Here is a 20518-nt window from a genome sequence, read left to right as displayed (position 1 = left end):
GTCTGTGATTTTTATGGTTACATTTATTGTTTGACCAAAGTTGCCCTCTTTATGGTGGCTCTCACAAGACTTTCTCCGAGACTCATAAAAACGAGGTGGCCCCCACGGTCCTTTTCCAGTTATGTCATTCGCCATCTGCAGTTCAAGAGCCCAGAACACACGAAGAGTAACTCCCTCTGGCTTCTCTCCATTGCCAAGGATGGGCATCACGTAAACTGCGCTTCTCTGACTTACCAACCCAGAGGGACTCTGTTTAACAAACCTCTCCAAGTCTTTAAAGAAAAGAAACGGCCGAGGAGTGAACGTCACACAGCCCTCGCAGAGCCCAGCGTGTGGTTAGGGAGCTCCGAGGTAAGACGGCCTGGTAGGGGCCACCGGATAGAAAACCCAAAAGTTAACTCACAGGGGCGAGCCACCAGTCCGATAACAACATGACCTACTGTCTCAGACAGCCTTTCTTTAAAAGAATCATTTGGGTTGAAGTGGATGAGATGGAAATATCAACCCCATGTCACGCCAGCATTTCTTGCTAAATTATTTGGGATCAGACACTCTGCCAGGTGAGACAGGGAAAGTCATGACAAAGAAATTCGGTGCTGGCCCCACATGGGGGGTCCCCAAAGCAAATTCTGGGAGAATCTTAAGTTTCCCACCTGAAGGCCAAACTTAGCTGAGTTTTTATTGTTGCTGAATTTAGCTGCGGAACAAGAGGAAGAGGAATCGGTCGCCATGGAAACCGCAACATCGCAATCTATAGTAACCGAACAGCTCACATCCTTTCTTACGCCTCTGGCTGTACCAGACGAAAGGAGAAAGCACAGCTTTTCTCTTTGCCATGCTTCATCTTCTCTCTCCGGCTTTTCACCCAGGTCTCAGGTGCTAAAGTTACAGAGGAGGTTCACTCCCAGGGGTTAAATCCACAATTACACAACAGGTACATCGTTTGAAGCTGAAAAGAGCTAAAGAAATACCAGGACTCGGAATCACAGTGCACTATGAGCATCGCCTGAACGCTCTTAACAGAGAAGAAATACGTGCACGGAATGTCTGTCTGTCTGTCCGTCTTTGTTTGCTTGTGTTTAAAAAAAAAACCGTAATGGCCACATGCAGCATCTTCTATCAATTAGCCTTTTCTCTGCTGTCTCTTCCTTCTGCTTATTAAACAGTAACCGACGGGACAGCCAGATGCAAAGAAGAAAGGACGACAGGCGTAGCTTGAGACCGGACCAAACCAGATGTAACTTATTGCTTTGCCATTACGGAAAGCCCTTTATTCACAGATTCCAAGGGCGCCTTCTAACGCCTATCAGTTAGAGATACATAATTTTGGATCCGTGTAACAGCTACGTGTGTCAAAGATGACAGAAACTGAGCCATGGGAGGGAGACCAAGAGACCAGGCACTTTATCCAAGTACTAGACCAGGTATGCTTTTGAGGTGCCGTGAGTCCTGAGGAGGGAAATCCTCAGTTATCATGACCTCAGCTCCCTTTAACCTCCACGATAGCCAGAGATGTTGACTGGAATTAGACAGGGAGGCAATAACAGAATGGATCATCACTAGAGTCCCGGGTGTAGACACCCCATTGAAAAACACCTCTCTCCTCAGCCTCCAATAATACAGAAACAACCAGGACACGTGGGTTTTCACTGCCCAAATGCCTCTCATCTCTTCAGTTACCATACCTCCCTGGGAATGAGAGTGTCATATGAGGAAAGGCAATGCAAGACAGCGGAAAACAGACCCACCGGGAGGCGGAAGCCAGCCACTGAGTGCCGGCTCTCCACTGAAGCAAACGGTTTCTCCAGCCCATTCCTCAACCTCACTGTGTCTCCACTTTGTTTAACGAGGAAACAATACATAACACCACAGCACCTTACAATACGTTATCACGCAGACCCAGAGAGATCTTAAGGGCCAGACACTCTGTAAAGAAAATAAATCCCCCACCCCCCCACAACACAGGTGAGGCAAAACTAAGTCTGCTCTGCAATCATTTCAGCAAGAAGCGAACGCTGACCCTGCAAGTCCACGAGCAATGGGATTTCACGGAATGGGGGGCTTTTTATGCCAAGATGTGTCCTTAATTTCACTTCATCACTAATATTTTCCTCGGCGCTCTCAACTATTCCCTTTTCTTTGCCAAGATTTGACCCAGAGTATTTTTAGCTGATCACGAAAACGCCTGCTTAGCAGTGAATCCAGCACATCATAAGCACAGAGCCCTCTCTTTCCTCTCAGTCGTCCCCATCACTCAGAACCACTCACGGGAGTCTCACCTCACTAAGTTATGTTCATGACCTCTCCTGAGCAGTAATTCTTCTAAGTTGATTTTTGTACCTATTTCGTCGCTAATCCATTCAAGGATTGTTACTGACCGCTTCCTAGGTGCCAGGCACTCACTGTTCAAGGCACTGGGGATGGAGCAGTCATAAAAACCATCCACTCTCATGGAGCTGACATTGTAGCCAGGGGAAACAGATCAGATGCAAAAAAAAGCACATTAATATAGAGCCCTGAGCTAACATCTGTTGCCAATCTTCCTCTTTTTGCTGAGGAAGACTGGCCCTGAGCTAACATCCATCCGTGCCCATCTTCCTCTATTTTATATGTGGGGTGCCGCGACAGCATGGATTGATGAGTGGTGCATAGGTCCATCCCCGGGATCTGAACTGGCGAATCCCAGGCCGCCAAAGTGGAGAGCCTAAACTTAACCACTACGCCACCGGACTGGCCCCTGGAGAGTGCTATTTTTTATTTTAAGCAGAGAACTGAAGAGAGTAAGGGAGAAGCTATGCAAGCATCTGGGGGAATCACCTTCCAGGCAGACAGCGCGTTGTTGCAAGGGCCTGAGGAGGGCATCTCAGCATGCTGGAGGGGCAGCAGGAAGCCAGGGGTGGGGGAGGAGAGTATATGGAGGCCCTGAGCAGATGGACTCAGAGAGCATGCAGGGGGACCCTGGGCATCCCCCCAAGTGGGATGAGATGCCACCAGAGTTATAACCAAAAGACTGACACGATCTGAATTTTGTTTCAAAAGAATCTCTCCGGCTGCTCTCTAAAGAACAGACCACAGGGAAGCAATGATTAGAAGCTGGGAAATAAGTTCGGAAAACAATGCGACAGTCCACAAGAGAGATGGTAGCCTGGACTAGGGTCATGATGATGTAGCACGAGAAAAATGAGTGAATTCGTGACACATTTGGAAAGTAGAGCCAACAGGCCCTGGTCACGCACTGGAAGGAGGTGTGCAGGAAAGGATGAACACACACAGAAGGCCGGACGGAGACCGCGGTCCTTAGAAAGGGCCTCTTGGCAGAGTCAGCTCGTGACTGGCATCTGGGAATATGGCTGATAAACAGTACCCCGCACTGATATAAAATTTTCTCTAAAAATACAGAGAGGCCCATGGCTGCTGGGTTGTGTGTACAAACAACATGGTTTATACTAAAACCACTGGGTTCCTGCTTGGAGTCTGGAAGGCGGGTACATCCTAGGCAGAAGGCACCTACACAGCCAGCCCCTAATAAAAACCCTGGGCACCGAGTCGCTGATGAGCTTCCTGAGCACACGTTGTCCCTGCTTGCTGCAGGAGGAATTAGGAGCATCCTGTGCAACTTCCCTGGGAGAGGACTCTTGGAAGCTCGCATGTGGGTTTCCAGAATTCACCCCATGTGGCTTCTCCCTTTGCTGACTTTCCTTTCTTTCGCCGGAATAAACTATAACTGTGATTATAACAACACTGGAGTCCTGTGAGTCCTGGTGAGCCACCAAACCTGGGGGCAGATCCGGGGACCCCTGACCCAGGGGTGTGAGAAGCAGAGAGCCCTCGCGGAGGATGCTCGAGTTTCCGGCTTCAAGTCTCAGTTCTTTATCTCCACTTCCCTTGGCTCTAATGCTAATCTCTAAACAGCTTATTTGGGATTTCAAATACATTGAGATTTGGAACATTTGTTTTTCTTAACAGGATGAAAAAAATATTCAAACAATTTCACTTCTTTCAGGGATAAAAACGGAGAACGGATTTTAGCGACATTTCAAATACTGTTCTTTCCTTGCAATTATGAGGTGTGGTCGTGAATGAAGTCAGCAGAGAAGCATGTGCTTTCCCGGGGCCTCAAATCTGCAGTCCTCGAAGGGAAAAATACTTTACTTCAATTAACTGGCAAATTAGGAACTGCTGTTTCTTATTTGTAGCTCTTTTTGTTGTCTATACGAGCTGTCAGTGAAACTTCTATAATTTCACATTTGCAAACAAGTGGGGTCAGAAACATAGATTACAATTAACAAGAAGTGCAGAGAATGAAAAGTAACCATAATTATAGAAGGCTTATGAACATCTGACACAAGAAATACTACATTAATTATCGTTAGATTCTTATTGTCTAGGCTCCCTCAGCCCTATTTTTAAAACTTAACTAAATTCCCCCAAATTCATTTGTTGTACCTTCGTAAATACTTAATGAACCAGAAAACTGAAACAGTGCAGAAATCTCTGGCCAAAAAATGGAATGAGCCTTGTATTAAATTGATTTTTTTAAGGATAGAAACAAACCGAAAAAAACCCATCCTAGCAGTTCTTTGTGAAGACAAAAGTAAAAAGCTTTTACTGAAACTGGGGCATTTCACTTTATTTGACAGTGGGACGTACTGTAAGTGAATCCAATGATGGCTTGCAAAGGTGGCAGAATGAGTAAAAAAAAAAAAACCGAGTGACACACTTTGCTGATTTTTTTTTCTTTCTTTCTTTTTTTGTTGAGGAAGATTCTTCCTGAGCTAACATTCACTGGCAGTCTTCCTCTTTTTTTTCTTTCGATTCAGAAATTAGCCCTGAGCTAACGTCTATGCCAGTCTTCCCTATTTTGTATGTGGGGTGCCTCCACAACATGGCTGATGAGTGGTGTATCTCTGCACCTGGGACTCGAACCCACGAACCTGGGCCACCGAAGCACTAGGCTGTGGGGCCAGCCCTGAGACCTCACTGATTTTCACAGTGCAACCACCTCTACAGACTTATTATTTTTCAAGAGTAAATTAGTATTAATATATGGATTGTTTCAGCAAATCTATCAGGTCTCAATAATGAGGCTGGCTTTCAAGAAAAATAATCATTTCTTTATGTGCTTTTCAATAAAATGTGTTTTGAATCCCCTTCCCTTTTTTTTTTTTTGGATACGCATTTCATTAATTACTTACCTTTCAACTGAACCTACATTTTGAAGATTATCTGAATTTTCCGTATAAGGGAAGTCATGGTTCCCAGTAAAATACGGTATCCAAAAGTCATTCAAAGTTTTCTCTCAAATCAAGGGTAAATAGCGGGAATGCTCATTAGGAGTTTGTTTCTACACCGTTGCTGTCTGTATTCATGACAGAAGGGAAATTCTACACATGAACGCTATCAGACTGCATTTACAGACATAGACACACAGATACCAATGCAGATATGGGAACACATCCCCCAAAGTGACAAACACTGCAGCACAATGAGATTCATTCCTTTAAAATACTCACTTGATCTAAAGCGTAAAAATAATAAAAACAACGGCTTTGAAATACTGCTCATCTCCAGCCATTAAATATGCTTAGCTTTGACTTCTGTCTCATGACAGCTGAATGCTACGGCAACTTTCCATAACATGTACCTAGGAGGATTCGTGGATGAATCCAAACATATATACCTTTCACCATAATGAAAGTAGTAGAAATAAGTTTGCCTGCTGAGAAACAGTGATGATCAAATAGTAACAACAGAAAAAAATACATATAAGTTCTATTTTTGGACCCTGCAGGAGAATACTGCTTGCAGAAACTTTTAAAAACTTGAGACAGAAAATTTCTCTTGTTTTTATTAAAATGAAGCAACTGCTAAGACAGTTTGAACTTTATCCCATGCCCCCATGCCATTTCTTGGAACAATTTTAATTACCTCCATAATTAGAATTACCTCCATAGGGAAAATAACAGTAGCGAATGCTATTTTATGATTTCTTCAATATGGTACATATATGAAGTGTGGTTGTGCTGGGTTGTATGGTGTCTCCTAAAAGTTCATATCCACCCAGAAGCTAGGAATGTGACCTTATTTGCAAACAGGGTCTTTGCAGATGCAATCAAATTTAAGCTGAGGTCATACTGCATTCACATGGGCCCAAATCAAATGATCGGTGTCCCTATAGATAGAAGGCAATTTGGACAGACGTCCAGAGAGGAGAAAGCCATGTGAAGATGGAAGCAGAGACTGGAGTGATGCTGCCAGAACCCAAGAAATGTCAAGGAGTGCAGGCAGCCACCAGAAGCTAGGACAGACGCACGGGACAGGCTCTCCCCCAAGCCTTCCGAGGGAGCACGGCCCTGTGGACACCTTGACTGACTCCTAGGCCTCCAAAACTATCAGAGAATAAATTTCCAGTATTTCAAGCCACCAGCGTGTGGTAATTTATAACAACAGCCTTAGGAAGAGAATACATTGGTTGCTCTCACAATTTCAAAATTAAATGCATAAATATTCACTCCACACCAAGTGTGGTTAAGAAAGTAAAACTGCTCATTGCTTTTCCATCAAATTGAAATAAGAGAAAACATTTATAAAAGTGTCTCGCAAGCTTTAAGAACACATAATTTTCAATTCAACCAATTTTTATTTATTAAGGGCCAATTCCCTATGTCCCGCCCTGTGAAAAACAGTAAATATTGACTATTCACTCTTATAGCAACTATTAATTAGGAACAAAATATCGAATAAGAAGAGGGTCATTTTCAGGCACTCCATCAAAATAATAGTCTGGGGGCCGGCCCCGTCCTTGGCCAAGTGGTTAAGTTTACATGCTCTGCTTCAGTGGCCCAGGGTTTCACCTGTTCAGATCCTGGGCGAGGGCATGGCACCACTCATCAGGCCATGCTGAGGCAGCATCCCACATGCCACAACTAGAAGGACCCACAACTAAAAGTATACAACTACGTACTGGGGGGGATTTGGGCAGAAAAAGCAAAAAAAAATAAAAAAATAAATAATAGTCTGAATTTTAAAGAAAGACATTTAAAAAAAGTTAGGGAAGACGGTGAACGTATTTGGGAAAATGTAAACGAATCATTAAACCCTGGAAGCAGGTCAACAGCCTTTGGCAGAGAGTAGCTGTTCAATAAATGTGCAACGAATTCGTTAATTTTTAATTAAAACTATGTTAGGCTTATTAATGTTTATACCTTTGAGTCTTATTCATGGTTCTAAATAATAAGTCTGCAAATCCAATTAATCTATAACTATGTTAACTCAAAATACTTCCGATCAGTGAGTTAAAGACATATATCCACTCAGGAATCAGATCACTTATTTGACAAACATTTACTGAGCATATGACAGCCAAGGAGTGATGTTTGGCTGCATGTACTCAACAATGAACAAGACAGACAAGATGCTGGCCGCCCCAGAGCTGCAGAGCTGGCCAACAAGAGAGGGAAACCACACAAGGGTTCAGTGGAACTTCGACCTGGGTGACAACGCAAAACAGAGCAGGTACCCAGGGGAGCCCAGTCTCAGAGGCCAGAGGTCCAGAAGGCTTCTTTCAGAGAATTTATATTCATGATCGAAGGACGAGTAGGAAGTTAACAGAAAGAACGACACAAGTACAAAGAGCATCTGGAGACGAGAAAAGGCCAGCGTGTGGAGCGCTGAGGGGCGCAGCACAACCCAGCCGTGGAGGACCACAGAGGGCGCACAGTGAGGGCTCACCAGGCACAGGACTTCCTGGAAGGATGTGAGAGCTCAGCCCAGCGTCCAGACGACAAGATTTTAAAAATGGGAGTGCCAGATGAAGAGGGCAGACTAAAAATCCACGTGACTTTTACCTCTTTCAAAATCTAACCAAGACTATGGTAAAGAGATTATTTTTTTTTTTTTAAAAAGACACAAATCCACTCAACAGCAGCAAAGGTATGGAAGCTAAAATGGAGATGAACAAGAAGTAACTAATTGAACATATGCATCAGAGATGAATCCCAAGCCTGCGGCAGAGAAGCTGAGAACCAGCCCAGTGGAGAACGTGGGAATCTCCAGGAGACTCAGAAACAGTAATGGCTCCTGTGTCTGAAACCGGGTGCATGGGAGCAGATGAAATAAGAAGTGTGGGGCACTGTCAGACCCCTAGGCATCCTCCCCTACCGACCCTACAAGACCAGCTGTCCTCCTCCAGGCTCCCCTAAGGGGATGAAACACAGTGCCCGGTCTGTGGGTGCCAGGACGGACACTCTCAGTGCACAAACGCCAGGCCCTCTTCTTGCCACTCAGCTCCTAGAATGCTGGCAGCTGGACCTTGAACCCCAGATGGGCAGTTGAAAAATGCCCCCTGGGAAATCACCTAAAGAGGAAAAACCACCGTACAAATTAGTAGCCCCCAAAGGTCACCTAAGCGGACTAGCCTGCCCTTAGCTTTCTAATCTCCCCTCTTACTCAAGAACACACATCAAGGGTTTTCAGCTATCTAAGGAAAGCTTCTAATAAGAAAGACACACACCAAAAGCAACATGGAGGAAAGAAATTATTGAGCAAGAAAAAACTCTAAAAATAATCAGTCATTTCAATGAGATTAACTCGTGCTTCCAGGCCACGAGAACAGGGGGCTATAAAGACAGCACTCAGGGAGAAAACACCCAGCCAGTGCTGCTAAGAACGTGACAGCACAAATGAGTTGAGAAAACTTCTGACGGTGGAGCGAACAGACCAGGAAAGGAAAAATAGAACTGAGAAGAAAAAAAATTAACAAGCCAGTCCAGGAGTACCATATCCACATAGCCACAGCCCAAGAAAGGACAAGAGAGGAGAGAGAGGTGGAAGACACCATTTTAAAAGAAATGTCTCCAAATTAAAGGCGTTGAGCTGCAGACACTCGAAGTACTCAGCATTATGGATGAAGAGAGATGCCCACGAAGGGTACCACTGCGAAATTTCAGAACAGTGGAGAAAAAGAGGGTATGAGATTCCAGAGAAGAGAAGAAAACTGAAGCACTATCTACAAACTCTTGAGAGGAGTGACCGCTAACCTGGAATTCTATACCCAAACGATCAGTGGAACATGAGGACAGAATAAGGACGTTTTCAGGCGCTCGAGGTGAGATGAAATGCTGCCACCCCTGGGATGGCCTGACACATTTTATGGCCTCTGTAACCTGAGGACAGAATGGCAGAGGCAGGAAGACCAAGTCTGTTAACAACAGCTGGCTCACTGTGACCCTCTCCCAAAGAAGCCCCCATTCTCTGCTCTGGGCCCAGCCACCCGGAGCAGATGGGAGCACTCAATTCCCTTGGGCCTATTCCTGGAACCGGAGTAGAAAACATAAATCTGCTGATTCCTGTCCATCTTTCCATGGGATGTCCAGTACCTGGAGTTCGTGCTACAACTTTGGCAGACGCCCCAACTAGGATAAACCCTAATTTTCTTTAGATTAACTCATGATTGGCCTACTGAATTCACTGTCCAGCTATCTTCTCCTCCAAAGAGCTGGAGAACGGCCTCTCCTGGAACAGTCAGGGCTGTGCTTGCTTCTTATTTTGTCAAAAGCGAAGAATAGAACCTTTGGGAAACATACACAGGCAGGAACACTACACAGAGAGGCAAGGAAATGATTAACACAAAAGTTAGGGTGCTGGTTACCGCAGCCGAGTCCAGAGAGAGGATGGGGAAAGACAAGTGGGGGACTTCTCATGGACCAGCAACTGCCCAGGTCCAGGCTGGAAAGGGATGTCTGTATTTGCCTGTATTTTCATTATGTTACTCTTTGAACTTCTCACATGTGTATAATATATTTCAAAATAAAATTTACTTTTTCTGGGTTTTCTTTCTTCTTCTTCTTCTTCTTCTTCTTCTTCTTTTTTTTCGCTCAGGAAGATGTGCCCTGAGCTAAGGTCTGCTGCTAATCTTCCTCTATTTTGTATGTGAGCCAGCACCACAGCATGGCGACTGATGGACGAGTGGTGTAGGTCTGCGCCCAGGAACCGAACCTGGGCCACTGAAGCAGAGCACACCAAACTCAACCACTAGGCCACTGGGGCTGGCCCAGAATTTACTTTTACAAGGATGAGGGACACGATCAGACCTGTACATTTAAAACATTACTGGTCCTGGACCGCCGGCACAGCAGTTAAGTTCGCACACCCTGCTTCGGCAGCCTGGGGTTCACCGGTTCAGATCCCAGGTGCGGACCTACACACCGCTTGTCAAGCCATGCTGCGGCAGGCGTCCCACATAAGTAGAGGAAGATGGGCATGGGTGTTAGCTCAGGGTCAGTCTTCCTCAGCCAAAAAAAAAAAAAAGAGGCAGATTGGCAGCAGATGTTAGCTCAGGGCTAATCTTCCTCAAAAAAAAGAGAAAAAAGAAAGAAAGAAAATATTACTAAGGTTACTGTGAAGAGGAGAGAGTGGACATCATGGTAGAGGTCAAGGGAGTGATGGGGGTGGACGGGATGGGAAGAGGCAGATGAGCCAGAAAGGTTACAAAAGAGGAGATGCTGTTTGTCTTTATTATTATTATCATTATTAATTTTTTTGCAAGGGGAGGACATTAGCAGGAAAGGAAGGAGGAAGGGAAGGGGAGGAAAGTGAACTATTTGGTCAGTTGGCAAAAAAAAAAACAGTCCAAGGTAACGTTTCCTTGTCAGTGATCACTACTGCTAACGGTATATTCCGTTTATACCGTTCTTCTAGAAGACTAAGCTCAAAATACTGTAAAAGTCATCATTCAACGAAACCTCAGAACACAACTCCATGACTTTTCAGAAGAGGCCTCCACGGGTCCAATTTCACACACACGGAAAGTGCAGAAGAAGAGGGCTCATCCCTGGCTGTGACAGGTTAGAATCCTGCGTGAGGACTTCCGTGGAGACAAAATTCAGGAAGCCGGCACCCAGCCCAAGCCCCAAGCCCCAAGCCCCAAGCCCGTGCTGCGTGCAGGACCTCAACACCATTTTACTTTCATCTTCCACGCGAAACTTCTCAGGCACTGCAGAAACGGGCCCTCTCGGAACGGAAGAGGAGGCTTGTGACCGTCGACCACCACCCCACTCAGCCCTGTCCCAGGAAACGAACGGATTCCGGTTCCAAAGAAGAAGAGGCTGCTTTACGTTCTCCTCCGATCTCAATGGATCATTCCTGCACAGAACTTAATCTGCTACTTCACGTACGTTTTAAGCATCATTTTAACAGTGTTAAGAACAGGTGTTAAGAACCTGGCGATCTGTTCCAGTTGTGGCATGTTTCTTTCATCCTTGTATTTGCACCCAAAAGAAGGCCTCATTTCCAACAGACACTCAGTACCAGCTTCCTGAGCCATCGAGAAAATGGAGCCATCAAGAGAAGCACCACCTTCTGTCATTTTTACCAAATAAATACCAAAATTAGACTTGCTCTATTTTCTCCTGCTTCTTTGGTAGGGAGTAAGAGGGGGACAATGAGATTTCTATAATAACACATGATGGAGAAAAACAGGAAACCTGAAAAATACGAATCTAGATCTTGGAATATGGGTATTTGTGAAGATTAGAAAACACAGCCGAAGGGAACAGATAACATTTTAAACACTTAATATGGAAACTGGCCGAGAAGGCAGCTTTTTCAATAGTGGGAGATGATTTGATATGGGAAACGAAACACAGTTTCTTCTTGAAAAGAGCAGACAAACTGCTAGGAATGGACATCTTACCTTAAATACTTCCATCGGAAGAGGAAACTTTGTGGCATCAGTAAGGGATTTTTCCAGAGCACATTCCCATTCAGAGGTCATCTTCAAAGGATAGATTTCTGTATCAACAGCAAACCAGAGAAGAATTTAAGGACTAAAACGTTCTACTGGGTGGTTCTTTCTTGAATTTTATCTTGCCAGGATTTCATAATAACCAAGCAAGCTCAGCAACCGTAAGAATTCACACCCTACCCGCCATAAAAGGCCACCTGCTAAAGGGATTTTCTGAAGTTAAATGCCAGCTTGGGGTTCTCCTATCAGAAATGAAGAATAAATTTAATAGGGCTCTTCTTCAGGGAACATTTGCATGCATTCTGTTGGCATTCTGTAAGTAATTTAAGGGTATAAATCACATTAGCAACGTCTTCAGTCATCCACCACCCCAAATTCCACATATTACCTGGGAAGTAATATCCACTGATGGAGAACTTATTACCTGATAAATTTCTAAACGAGAAAGCACTCTCGTCTGGCATTTTCAGTGATCACAGCCTATTTTTCACTAAATCTCTAAGCTCTCGTATGCTAAAAATAGCCCATGTAAGTCGGAAAATTATTAAAAGGTAAATTAAAATTTACCAACCAAGTTTAATATTTACACTTGAAATGTTGCGAACACACCACATGTTGCCTATATTTTTCCCCAGGCGGCGGCGGCGAGAGAGAGATTTACGAATGGAGGTTACGCGGTCTGAATGCAAAAGGCAAAGAAAGAAATTTGTCGAGCACTGTTTTCACCAATTGCTGTAACTGCAGGGGAATTTTATGATCTGATCTCAACAGATTTAAGACCTTATCAAATAGGATTTGAAGAAGCACTCACTTAAGGCAGATATGTTTATACCCTCCCTCTATCAACCCAGGCGACTTCAGACAGACAGATGGGGTTTGAATATGAATTTAAGCACAGCTAAAAGGCAACATTAAACCTTTGGGGCTATATTTTTAATTTCTTGCATGTCTACTTTTTAGCATGCAGCCATATATTCGGACGCTCATAGCTTCTGGCCTCACCTTGAGCTTGAAGCCCCCCGTGCTTTAGCAGTTCATTTAGTCTTTTCCGACTACCCTAATTATGGTCGGCGAAAGATGCTCCCGGAAGCAGCTGAGTTATCAACACTCTGCCCACTGTCATCCGTTGTCAGTTACCCAAAGTCACATCAAGGGTTATTAATGACCAAAGAGGCTCCATTCATGCATAGTGTCTACAGTCCTTTCTAGCATTTTGTTTATACTCTTCTACCCCTGAGAAATTTTTTTCCCCAACTTGGCATTTTTATGTCAGAACAAAAATAGGATGTGATTCTTCTTGGTAGTAACTAACACATTCAGGGGAACACCATGGGGCCCCAATCAACGCCTCTGCAGAGATGGAATGAATGGCTTCTCCAACCTCCACAGGTGAGAAGGGGGTACTGAGGGAGAATCACTTATCTCTCAGGGTCCCACAAAGGAGCAGAGGAGACAGTCCCTGGAGCCCTATAGATCGGCCTGCGAGGGTGAGAAGGATGCCCTGGAACGCACGGGGGTCCAGCTCGGAGGCACCACATCTGAATCTCGGTGAAGGGGGAGGCAGTTCAGAGCACCCCAGGAAGCAAAGCCCCGTTCAAGAGGGGCAGGAAGGAAACGACAAAGGAGAGCCCAGATCTCTAAGTGGACAAGAACAAGGTCACTTTCCCAGCGACCTGGAAGCAGATCAGAGGGAGTTCAACCTTGGCCTGGGGATCAAGGGAGAACCAACTCAAGAGAAAGGACAGCGACTTCCAAAGACAAGACCACAGGAAGAGTCTGCAGACGTAAGGGATGAGGAAAAGGGAAGAAAAGGCCCACTGGATTGGCATCCTGAGCTCCCACGGTCTGTAACTGAGGCCCCTGGAGGTGGAGAAGGGGCCCCAGAGACAGACAAGAAGGTGAAAGAAGAGCGGTTAAAAAAAAAAAAAAAAAAGATACTCAAGGCCAGAGCAGTGAAAACCCAACGTGGCCACAGTTAGATCCAAACGACCAGGACTGAGCGAGGTGCATGCAGACCCCATTAGGGATGCTCATAGCCCTCCCGGACCTGTGTTCACACACACTGGCAGAGTGGGGCTGACATCATCTCTCTCATGCTAAAACAGAGACAAATGTAACAAGAAGCCCAGTGCAATGGACCGAATGTTGGCGTCCCTCCAAAATTCTCATGTTGAATCCTAACCCTTAGCTAACGTGAGGGTGTTAGGAGGTGGGGCCTTTGGGAGGTAAAGAGGACATGAGGATGGAGCCCCCATGAATGGATCAGTGCCCTTATAACAGAGACCCCAGAGAGCTCCCTTGCCCCTTCCACCATATGAGGACGTGGCAAGAAGACAGCCGTCTGTGAACTAGGAAGCCGGCCCTCACCAGGCACCAAATCTGCTGACACCTTGACCTGGAGACTTCCAGCCTCCAGAACCATGAGAAATAAACGTCTGTCTCTTTTAAGCTTGCCCAGCTGCTGGTATTCAGTTATAGCAGCCCCAGCTCACTAAGACATCCAAGTTCCAGGTGGTTTCTGCCCCATCCTTCCATCCTAAGAGTCTTTGTCTTCTTTCTGAGGATACTAAATCCTACTACGGAATTTTACCCCACGGCAAGCCATCCTTCTTTTCTTAAAAAGTGAATGTCAATTGCACCATTGTCAGTATGCTCGATGGCCTGCAAAAGCTAGCCACCTACTGGCCTCAGGAAGCAGACATCAATATCCAGGTGTGTTTCATCAGAGAGGCACCTGGTTACACCGGCAAGTTTATGGACAGTAAATAGAACCATTAAAAGAACATAAAACATTTTCTTAACATGATCGTGTTGCAGGTAATTTAATAGAGTGTGTCACGTCAATTTCTGTTTGTGGGAAGTAATAAGCAATTAAAATCCGTCCTGATTCATCTTTAACTAGACGCCTGGGCGAGGATGAGGCCGTCTCCCTCTCTGCCCGCGTTGGGCTGGCTGTTCCGCAGTGCATGCTGGCAGGAGGCAGGAGTGCACAAAATTGTCACGGTACGGCCTCAGATTAAATGAAGGCCTTGAGGGGCGATCCCCTTTTGCTATGCACCCCAAAACCTCCACTCCTTCCTCCTCCACCAGATTCTCACCAACGAGGAAGGACTAATCTGTGGTTGTGAAGAGATAACAGACAGTGGAAAGTGCTACAGACTGGATGTTTGCATCCTGTCAAAATTGCTATGTTGAAACCCTGACCCCCTCGACATGATGCTACTTGGAGACGGGGCCTTTGGGAGATGATCAGGGTTAGATGAGGTCATGACAACAGAGACCCCATCATGGGATCAGCACCCTTCTAAGAGCAGACCCCAAGGGGCTCGCTCTCACTCTCTCTCTCCCCCCTCCACGCCTGCACACACAAAGAGGCCATGTGCACACACAGCAAGAAGGCGCCACCTACAAATCAGGAGGCGAGCTCTCACCAGAACTCAACGATGCTGACACCCTCCTCTTGGACTTCCGCCCTCCAGGACTGTGAGAAAATAACTGGTGGTGTTTAAGCCGCCCAGTCTATGGTTTTTGTTATGGCAGCCTGAGCTGACTAAGGCAGAAAGCAGTAACTCTTTTTGGACTAAGAAACAGTTCAAGTAGGAAGCATCTGAATTAGAGTCAGAAACCTCCTCACTCCAGGAACTATCTAAAGCAGAAAGAAAAAGGAAAAAAGAAAGGTTGACATGAAGGTTTTTGAAAGGCAAAAAAATATGGGGAAAAAAAATCTAGAAATAGAGATTAAAAAAAACCTCAAAAAGTTTCATCTCCTTAGCTTCTGCAAAAATATCTAAGATTCTATCTTGCTTTCTAAACATCAAGAAATACGAAAGCAGGTGGGGCCTCTAAATAACCCTTGACCTCAACAACCTACTTAAATTTCTTAGAAAACTAAATATAACCATAATCCTCTCATCACAGATGGAACACCTAGAAAATGCCAGTCACCCGAGGTACCTTGTAACATCAGCAACACAGCAAATGTACAATTATCCCCATTTGACAGAGGAGGAAACAGGTTCAGAAAAATAGGGTAACTTGCACGGGGGCTCTGCAGCTACTGACAGAAGCAGGAGGAGAAGCTACCTCGGACCCTGACTCCAAGTGCACGTTCTCACTACTTTCCCAGGTTTCTGAAGCTTGATTCACACGTGGACCCTTTTAAAAGAATAAAATTATCCTGAACCCCTGGGCCATATTCCTGTGCATCTTATATGTTCTGGAGCCGTCCTGGCTGCTGAACAAGGAAACACATCAACAAAGGGCATCTACATGTTCTGACTCAGTTCTCAAAAGCTCCCCTAATACATTAGGGGCAAAAGAGGATGGCAGAGCCCTCGCCACTTTGGGGGTGTCTTCACCCCGGGCCCTCCCCTCCACATTGGCTTCCAGAGCCCCGTCGATTATGTGGCTCCTGGAAGGTGGACTCAGCTGGTCCCTGCCTTCCTTGTAGACATACTCGACTTTTTATTCAGTCAATTCATTCGACAAGTATTCACTGAGCGTCCGTACGTGCCAGCCCTGTGCCAGGTGCTGGGGAGACAGCAGTGAAGGAGGGGGACTTCCAGTTAGAGTGGCTGCTAAAGTCCCCTCATGAAAGATCTGAAGGAAGGGAGGGAGGGGCCGCGCCAGCACGGGGACAAGCAGCATTCCAAAGAGGGGACACGCTGAGTCCGCTCGTGGAACACAGCGGAGACCGACATGCCGGAGGATAAAGGAGGAGTGGAGCTGGTCAGAGATAGCTGGAGAAGGAGCTGATCACAACGGCCTTGCCCTCAGCACTGAAGGGGGCCAGGCCTCGACCGGGAAAGCCAGACTCACCAAGAATTCAGGAAGCTACTGCCCCTTCCACGACTACCTGCTGTCTTACCATTTTCTATTCCTTCACCCATTCTTCGCCGAAGCTGGGTTCCACGTGAGCACCCACACGCACCCCCGACCGCCGTGTGTGTGTGAAGTGGGGTGGCTCCTTTCCCTCTTGAATCCTCCCCACCCCAAGCTATCTCCTCTGAGTCAGGCCAGCAATGGAAAGGTGCACTGACTCTAGATTTCTCACTGGTGGACATATAAAAGGCAGCACCTCCTCCTCAAGGTTTGGAAGACAACCTTCCTAGCTACTTTCCATTACCTCTATTTGCATTAAACAGTTGAGAAATACTGGGCGCCATAAAAAGCAGAAAGCATACATAAAAGCAAAGCAAGAGCTACGATTATTTGTGGCCAAGGTGGTGGTGTCAGTGGGGGCGCTTATGGGGCATCGAGAGCAGGGGGCACTCCCACGGCTTATCTCAAAGCACACCCAAGGCCTCTACCACCTCCTCTCCTCCACCCCCCTTCCAAACCGACTCCTCACCATCAGCTGACGCTGCACACTTCTCATTTATTTAAGGATGTTTGGGAAAAAGAAAAATAGCTTAATATTCTCCATGCAAGTCGGAAATTTTATTCCCACCTATATTTCAGTTAAGGAAACAGTGCTGCCATCTAAGTTTTACAAGCCACACTGGGTCCTAAAACTAATTTACACAAACCCAAAATACTGGGTTCCGTTCCCACGTGTAAAACACGGGTAATAACTACCTCCCCGGGAGCTGTCCTGCTGAAAGGTAACAGAACCCGATTTCATCCTCTAAGTACCGCACTGGAAGAATGAGGAGGCGGACTGGAAATGTCCTTTCGCCTTTTATTGTCTTCGTCCCACTCATAACCTCTCCTGCTGACAATTTAAATGTTGGGAACATAGCTTCTTCTGATGGTGCCCGTCCCAAAGTCTTTAAGGACCCCCGAGAACTCTTCAGTGAAAGGGACAACTCACGCCCAGAAAATTACTAAGACAAGTAAACGCAATTTATTCTTATCTTATAGAGACAACAAACTATCTTAAAAAAAAAAGAGAGAGCTCTCATATGCAAATGTTCCCCAGGTTTCCACCGTGGCACTTTCCATTCTTGGTTTTGAGGATCAGTCTCATGATTTCACAGCAAAGGAACGTCTCCGAGAACCTAAGAAGCTACTAGCAATCCTTTGCTCTGCTATAAATTTTTACACTGGCAAATATATGCTTCTCCTAAAATTTATAAAGCAATTAGATACTAAGATTTATACACTCGACTTTCCACGCAGAGTAAATTTCTCCTGCTAGGCTATGAATCCCAAGGCAAACGTGAGCTGAGGTTTCTCCTCACAACCCTCACAAGCCCTTTGTTTGCATCATAGTCCAGAATTACTAGGGGTATAAATGGATTTCTTGGCGGCTTCTCAAAACGTTGACAATAATAATACTCATAAAATACCATGTTACATGCCTATACGCCTGTCAAATTCAACACAAATGCAAACACGTGAGATACAGACCCAGGAAGGTTTTTCAATTAAAGCCTTTGAGCGACAGAAAAGGGAAATATAACTCCTAAGCTTCATGGACTCAAGACTAACACTGGCAACTAATAGGAGAGGAAAAATCTCTGGCAATTTTAATAAAGCAAAGAGCTGAGTTGTCTTTGCTTCCAATATACCTGTGAAATTGACCAGAATGAAGATGATTAGTTTCTGGAAGAAATGAATATCTCTTCCTTGGCATCTTGAATTCCATAAGAACCCAACATTTTTGTTCTGAGACTCCCCATCAAAAGGTTGATACGGCCAGTAAGGGGCAGAGGAGGTGCGGGATGTATGGGCAAGGGACCTGGGGTTGGAACTTCAGCACATCCCCCTTTTAAGCTGGGGGACCTTGGGCAAGTAACTTAACCTCAGTCTCCATTTTCTCTTCTGTGAAAGGCAACAGTCCCATCAAATACGCAGCACTTTTTTGGAATCAAAATAAACACCACGGCAGATGTAAAATCACCTGGCACACAGTAAACATTCAAGAAGGGTTATTTTGTAAACACTGAGATCTTTGCCCAGTTAGGTATGTCAGAAAGCATAATGCACTATTCTAGCCAATTAAGCCTGTGGAAAGTCATTTGACAGTGTTTTTGAAGCTAATTAAAATCTATGATGTGCCAGAAAAAAATGCATGATGATTTTCTCTTCGCAATTTCCAGGTCAGAACAGATTACACAATGATAAACATTTAGTTTGGATGTTCATATGGATGGATATGGATAGAAAGATGACAGATATGGATGGGTGGATAAATAAATAAATGGATGGACGGGTGGGTGGATGGATGAAAATGGATATGGATATGGATGGATGGATGGATGGATGGATGGATGGATACAGACAGATGGATGATGGATACGGATGAATGGATAAATAAATAAATGGATGGATGGGTGGGTGAAGAATGGATATGGATATGGATGGATGGCTGGCTGGGTGGATGGATGGGTAAGCGGATAGATGAGTGTGTGGATGGAGGTAGGATGAATGGATGGATGCATGCATGCATGGACAGATGGAGATTTCAACCTACTTCCAAGACTACCAAAATCCCTAAAGAAAAAGGGAGAATATGACCAAGTCCCAATCCACTTGGTCTTTCATTTCCAAATCAGCAATTCCAAAGGAACTAGATCAACTTCACAGCCTCCAGCATGACCTTCTCCTTTCAGAGCACTTTTAATTGAGATCCTGGGTTTTATTCCCTGTAGAAACTATTCTCAAGTTCAAATGCTTAATAGTCCCATACTCAGACGTCCAAGATATCGCAGAGCTAATAAATTTTCCAGAGACACATCCAGGAAGATATCCCATCTTTTTCTGAAATACTTTGCAGCAGCCAAAGCTTCAGCTCTTACCTGAAGGTGGGTCCATTCTGTATTTATTCTCTTGACACCAACCAACTGGTCGAAGTCTGTAATCCAAGTAAAACAACCACTGGTCATAGGATTCAGTGTCCTCCAATCCCACATAGCGAAGGCGTAATCTTCCTCCAACATTTTCAATCACACTAACTATCCAGTACTGAAAAGGGTTCTGAGAATCCTGAAGTTCTATTAAGGAACCAAGTGTAATGAGGTCTATAGGGCCTTTCCCTCGCAGAGGCTGTTCAAACAGAAGCAAAACTCCTTATTTTAAACTTTATTTTAAGGTTCTCATGGAAACAGATGACAGCAGAAGATAATATTTTTTTCACACCATCATCCAAGCTATTGGCAAACAGTCTGGTGTTTCCCCCACCCCCATCCTCTCCCACAGTCATCGCCCCCTCCCCTTCCCTCTCGTCCCACACACACTTCCATTTTAACCCAACTCTGAATCCAACAACAAAAATCACAAGTAAATAGAAAATAACAGTTTGGGCTAAGTTCTCGACAAACAAATCACCCTTCTTGGATAAAATGGCATTTGTTAGAAACTAGTATGCTTTTAAGAAGAGTTATACCCGAATTTGCCTTGAGCTAGAAAACATGTGGTAGCAAAATGTCAACTTTTCCCATAGGCAGATATATCTAATATGGGGCCATAAATTTAGACCATGACTGAACAGGTATTTATCTGATGATGGCCTCTACTGTAATAACCAAGACCCTCTCAGAGTCTGACAATGTGAGTCAAGCATGAATGTGTATAGACGACATGCTTAACAAACATTAATGATCAGCTAAATTAGACTAGTAGGTAAAATTATTTCTACATTTTACCCAATAGTTGGTTGAGAGAATATATACAATTATTGCCCCATCTAAGCAACCTTCTTAGCATATGACAAGGGCATTTGTTCAGCCAGCCCTGTGGGCAAATATGTTAAAAAAAAACCCTAACAGATTAAGACAATGAAGGGTGAACAACCATCATTTTGATTTGTTAACCAAACAATTAAGTTAGTAG

At 44.9% G+C, this 20518-nt stretch overlaps 1 protein-coding gene across 7 annotated transcripts in view; it reads right to left on the bottom strand.

The window, feature by feature from the left end:
* Positions 1–20518, bottom strand: part of SFMBT2 (Scm like with four mbt domains 2) — a 244238-nt gene that overhangs the window by 105128 nt on the left and 118592 nt on the right. For 6 of the 7 annotated variants that reach the window (XM_070601099.1, XM_070601103.1, XM_070601097.1 and 3 more), the window contains exons 6-7: positions 19486–19732; positions 11693–11790 (exon numbers count right to left, since the gene is read on the bottom strand). In XM_070601099.1, the coding sequence (XP_070457200.1) occupies positions 11693–11790; positions 19486–19732 (345 nt within the window). The remainder of the gene's footprint in view (positions 1–11692; positions 11791–19485; positions 19733–20518) is intronic. The other variant, XM_070601104.1, reaches the window with a different exon arrangement.

This window comes from Equus przewalskii, chromosome 30 (assembly GCF_037783145.1).
Source record: "Equus przewalskii isolate Varuska chromosome 30, EquPr2, whole genome shotgun sequence".
Taxonomy (NCBI): domain Eukaryota; kingdom Metazoa; phylum Chordata; class Mammalia; order Perissodactyla; family Equidae; genus Equus; species Equus przewalskii.
This window is presented reverse-complemented; position numbering and strand designations above follow the sequence as displayed.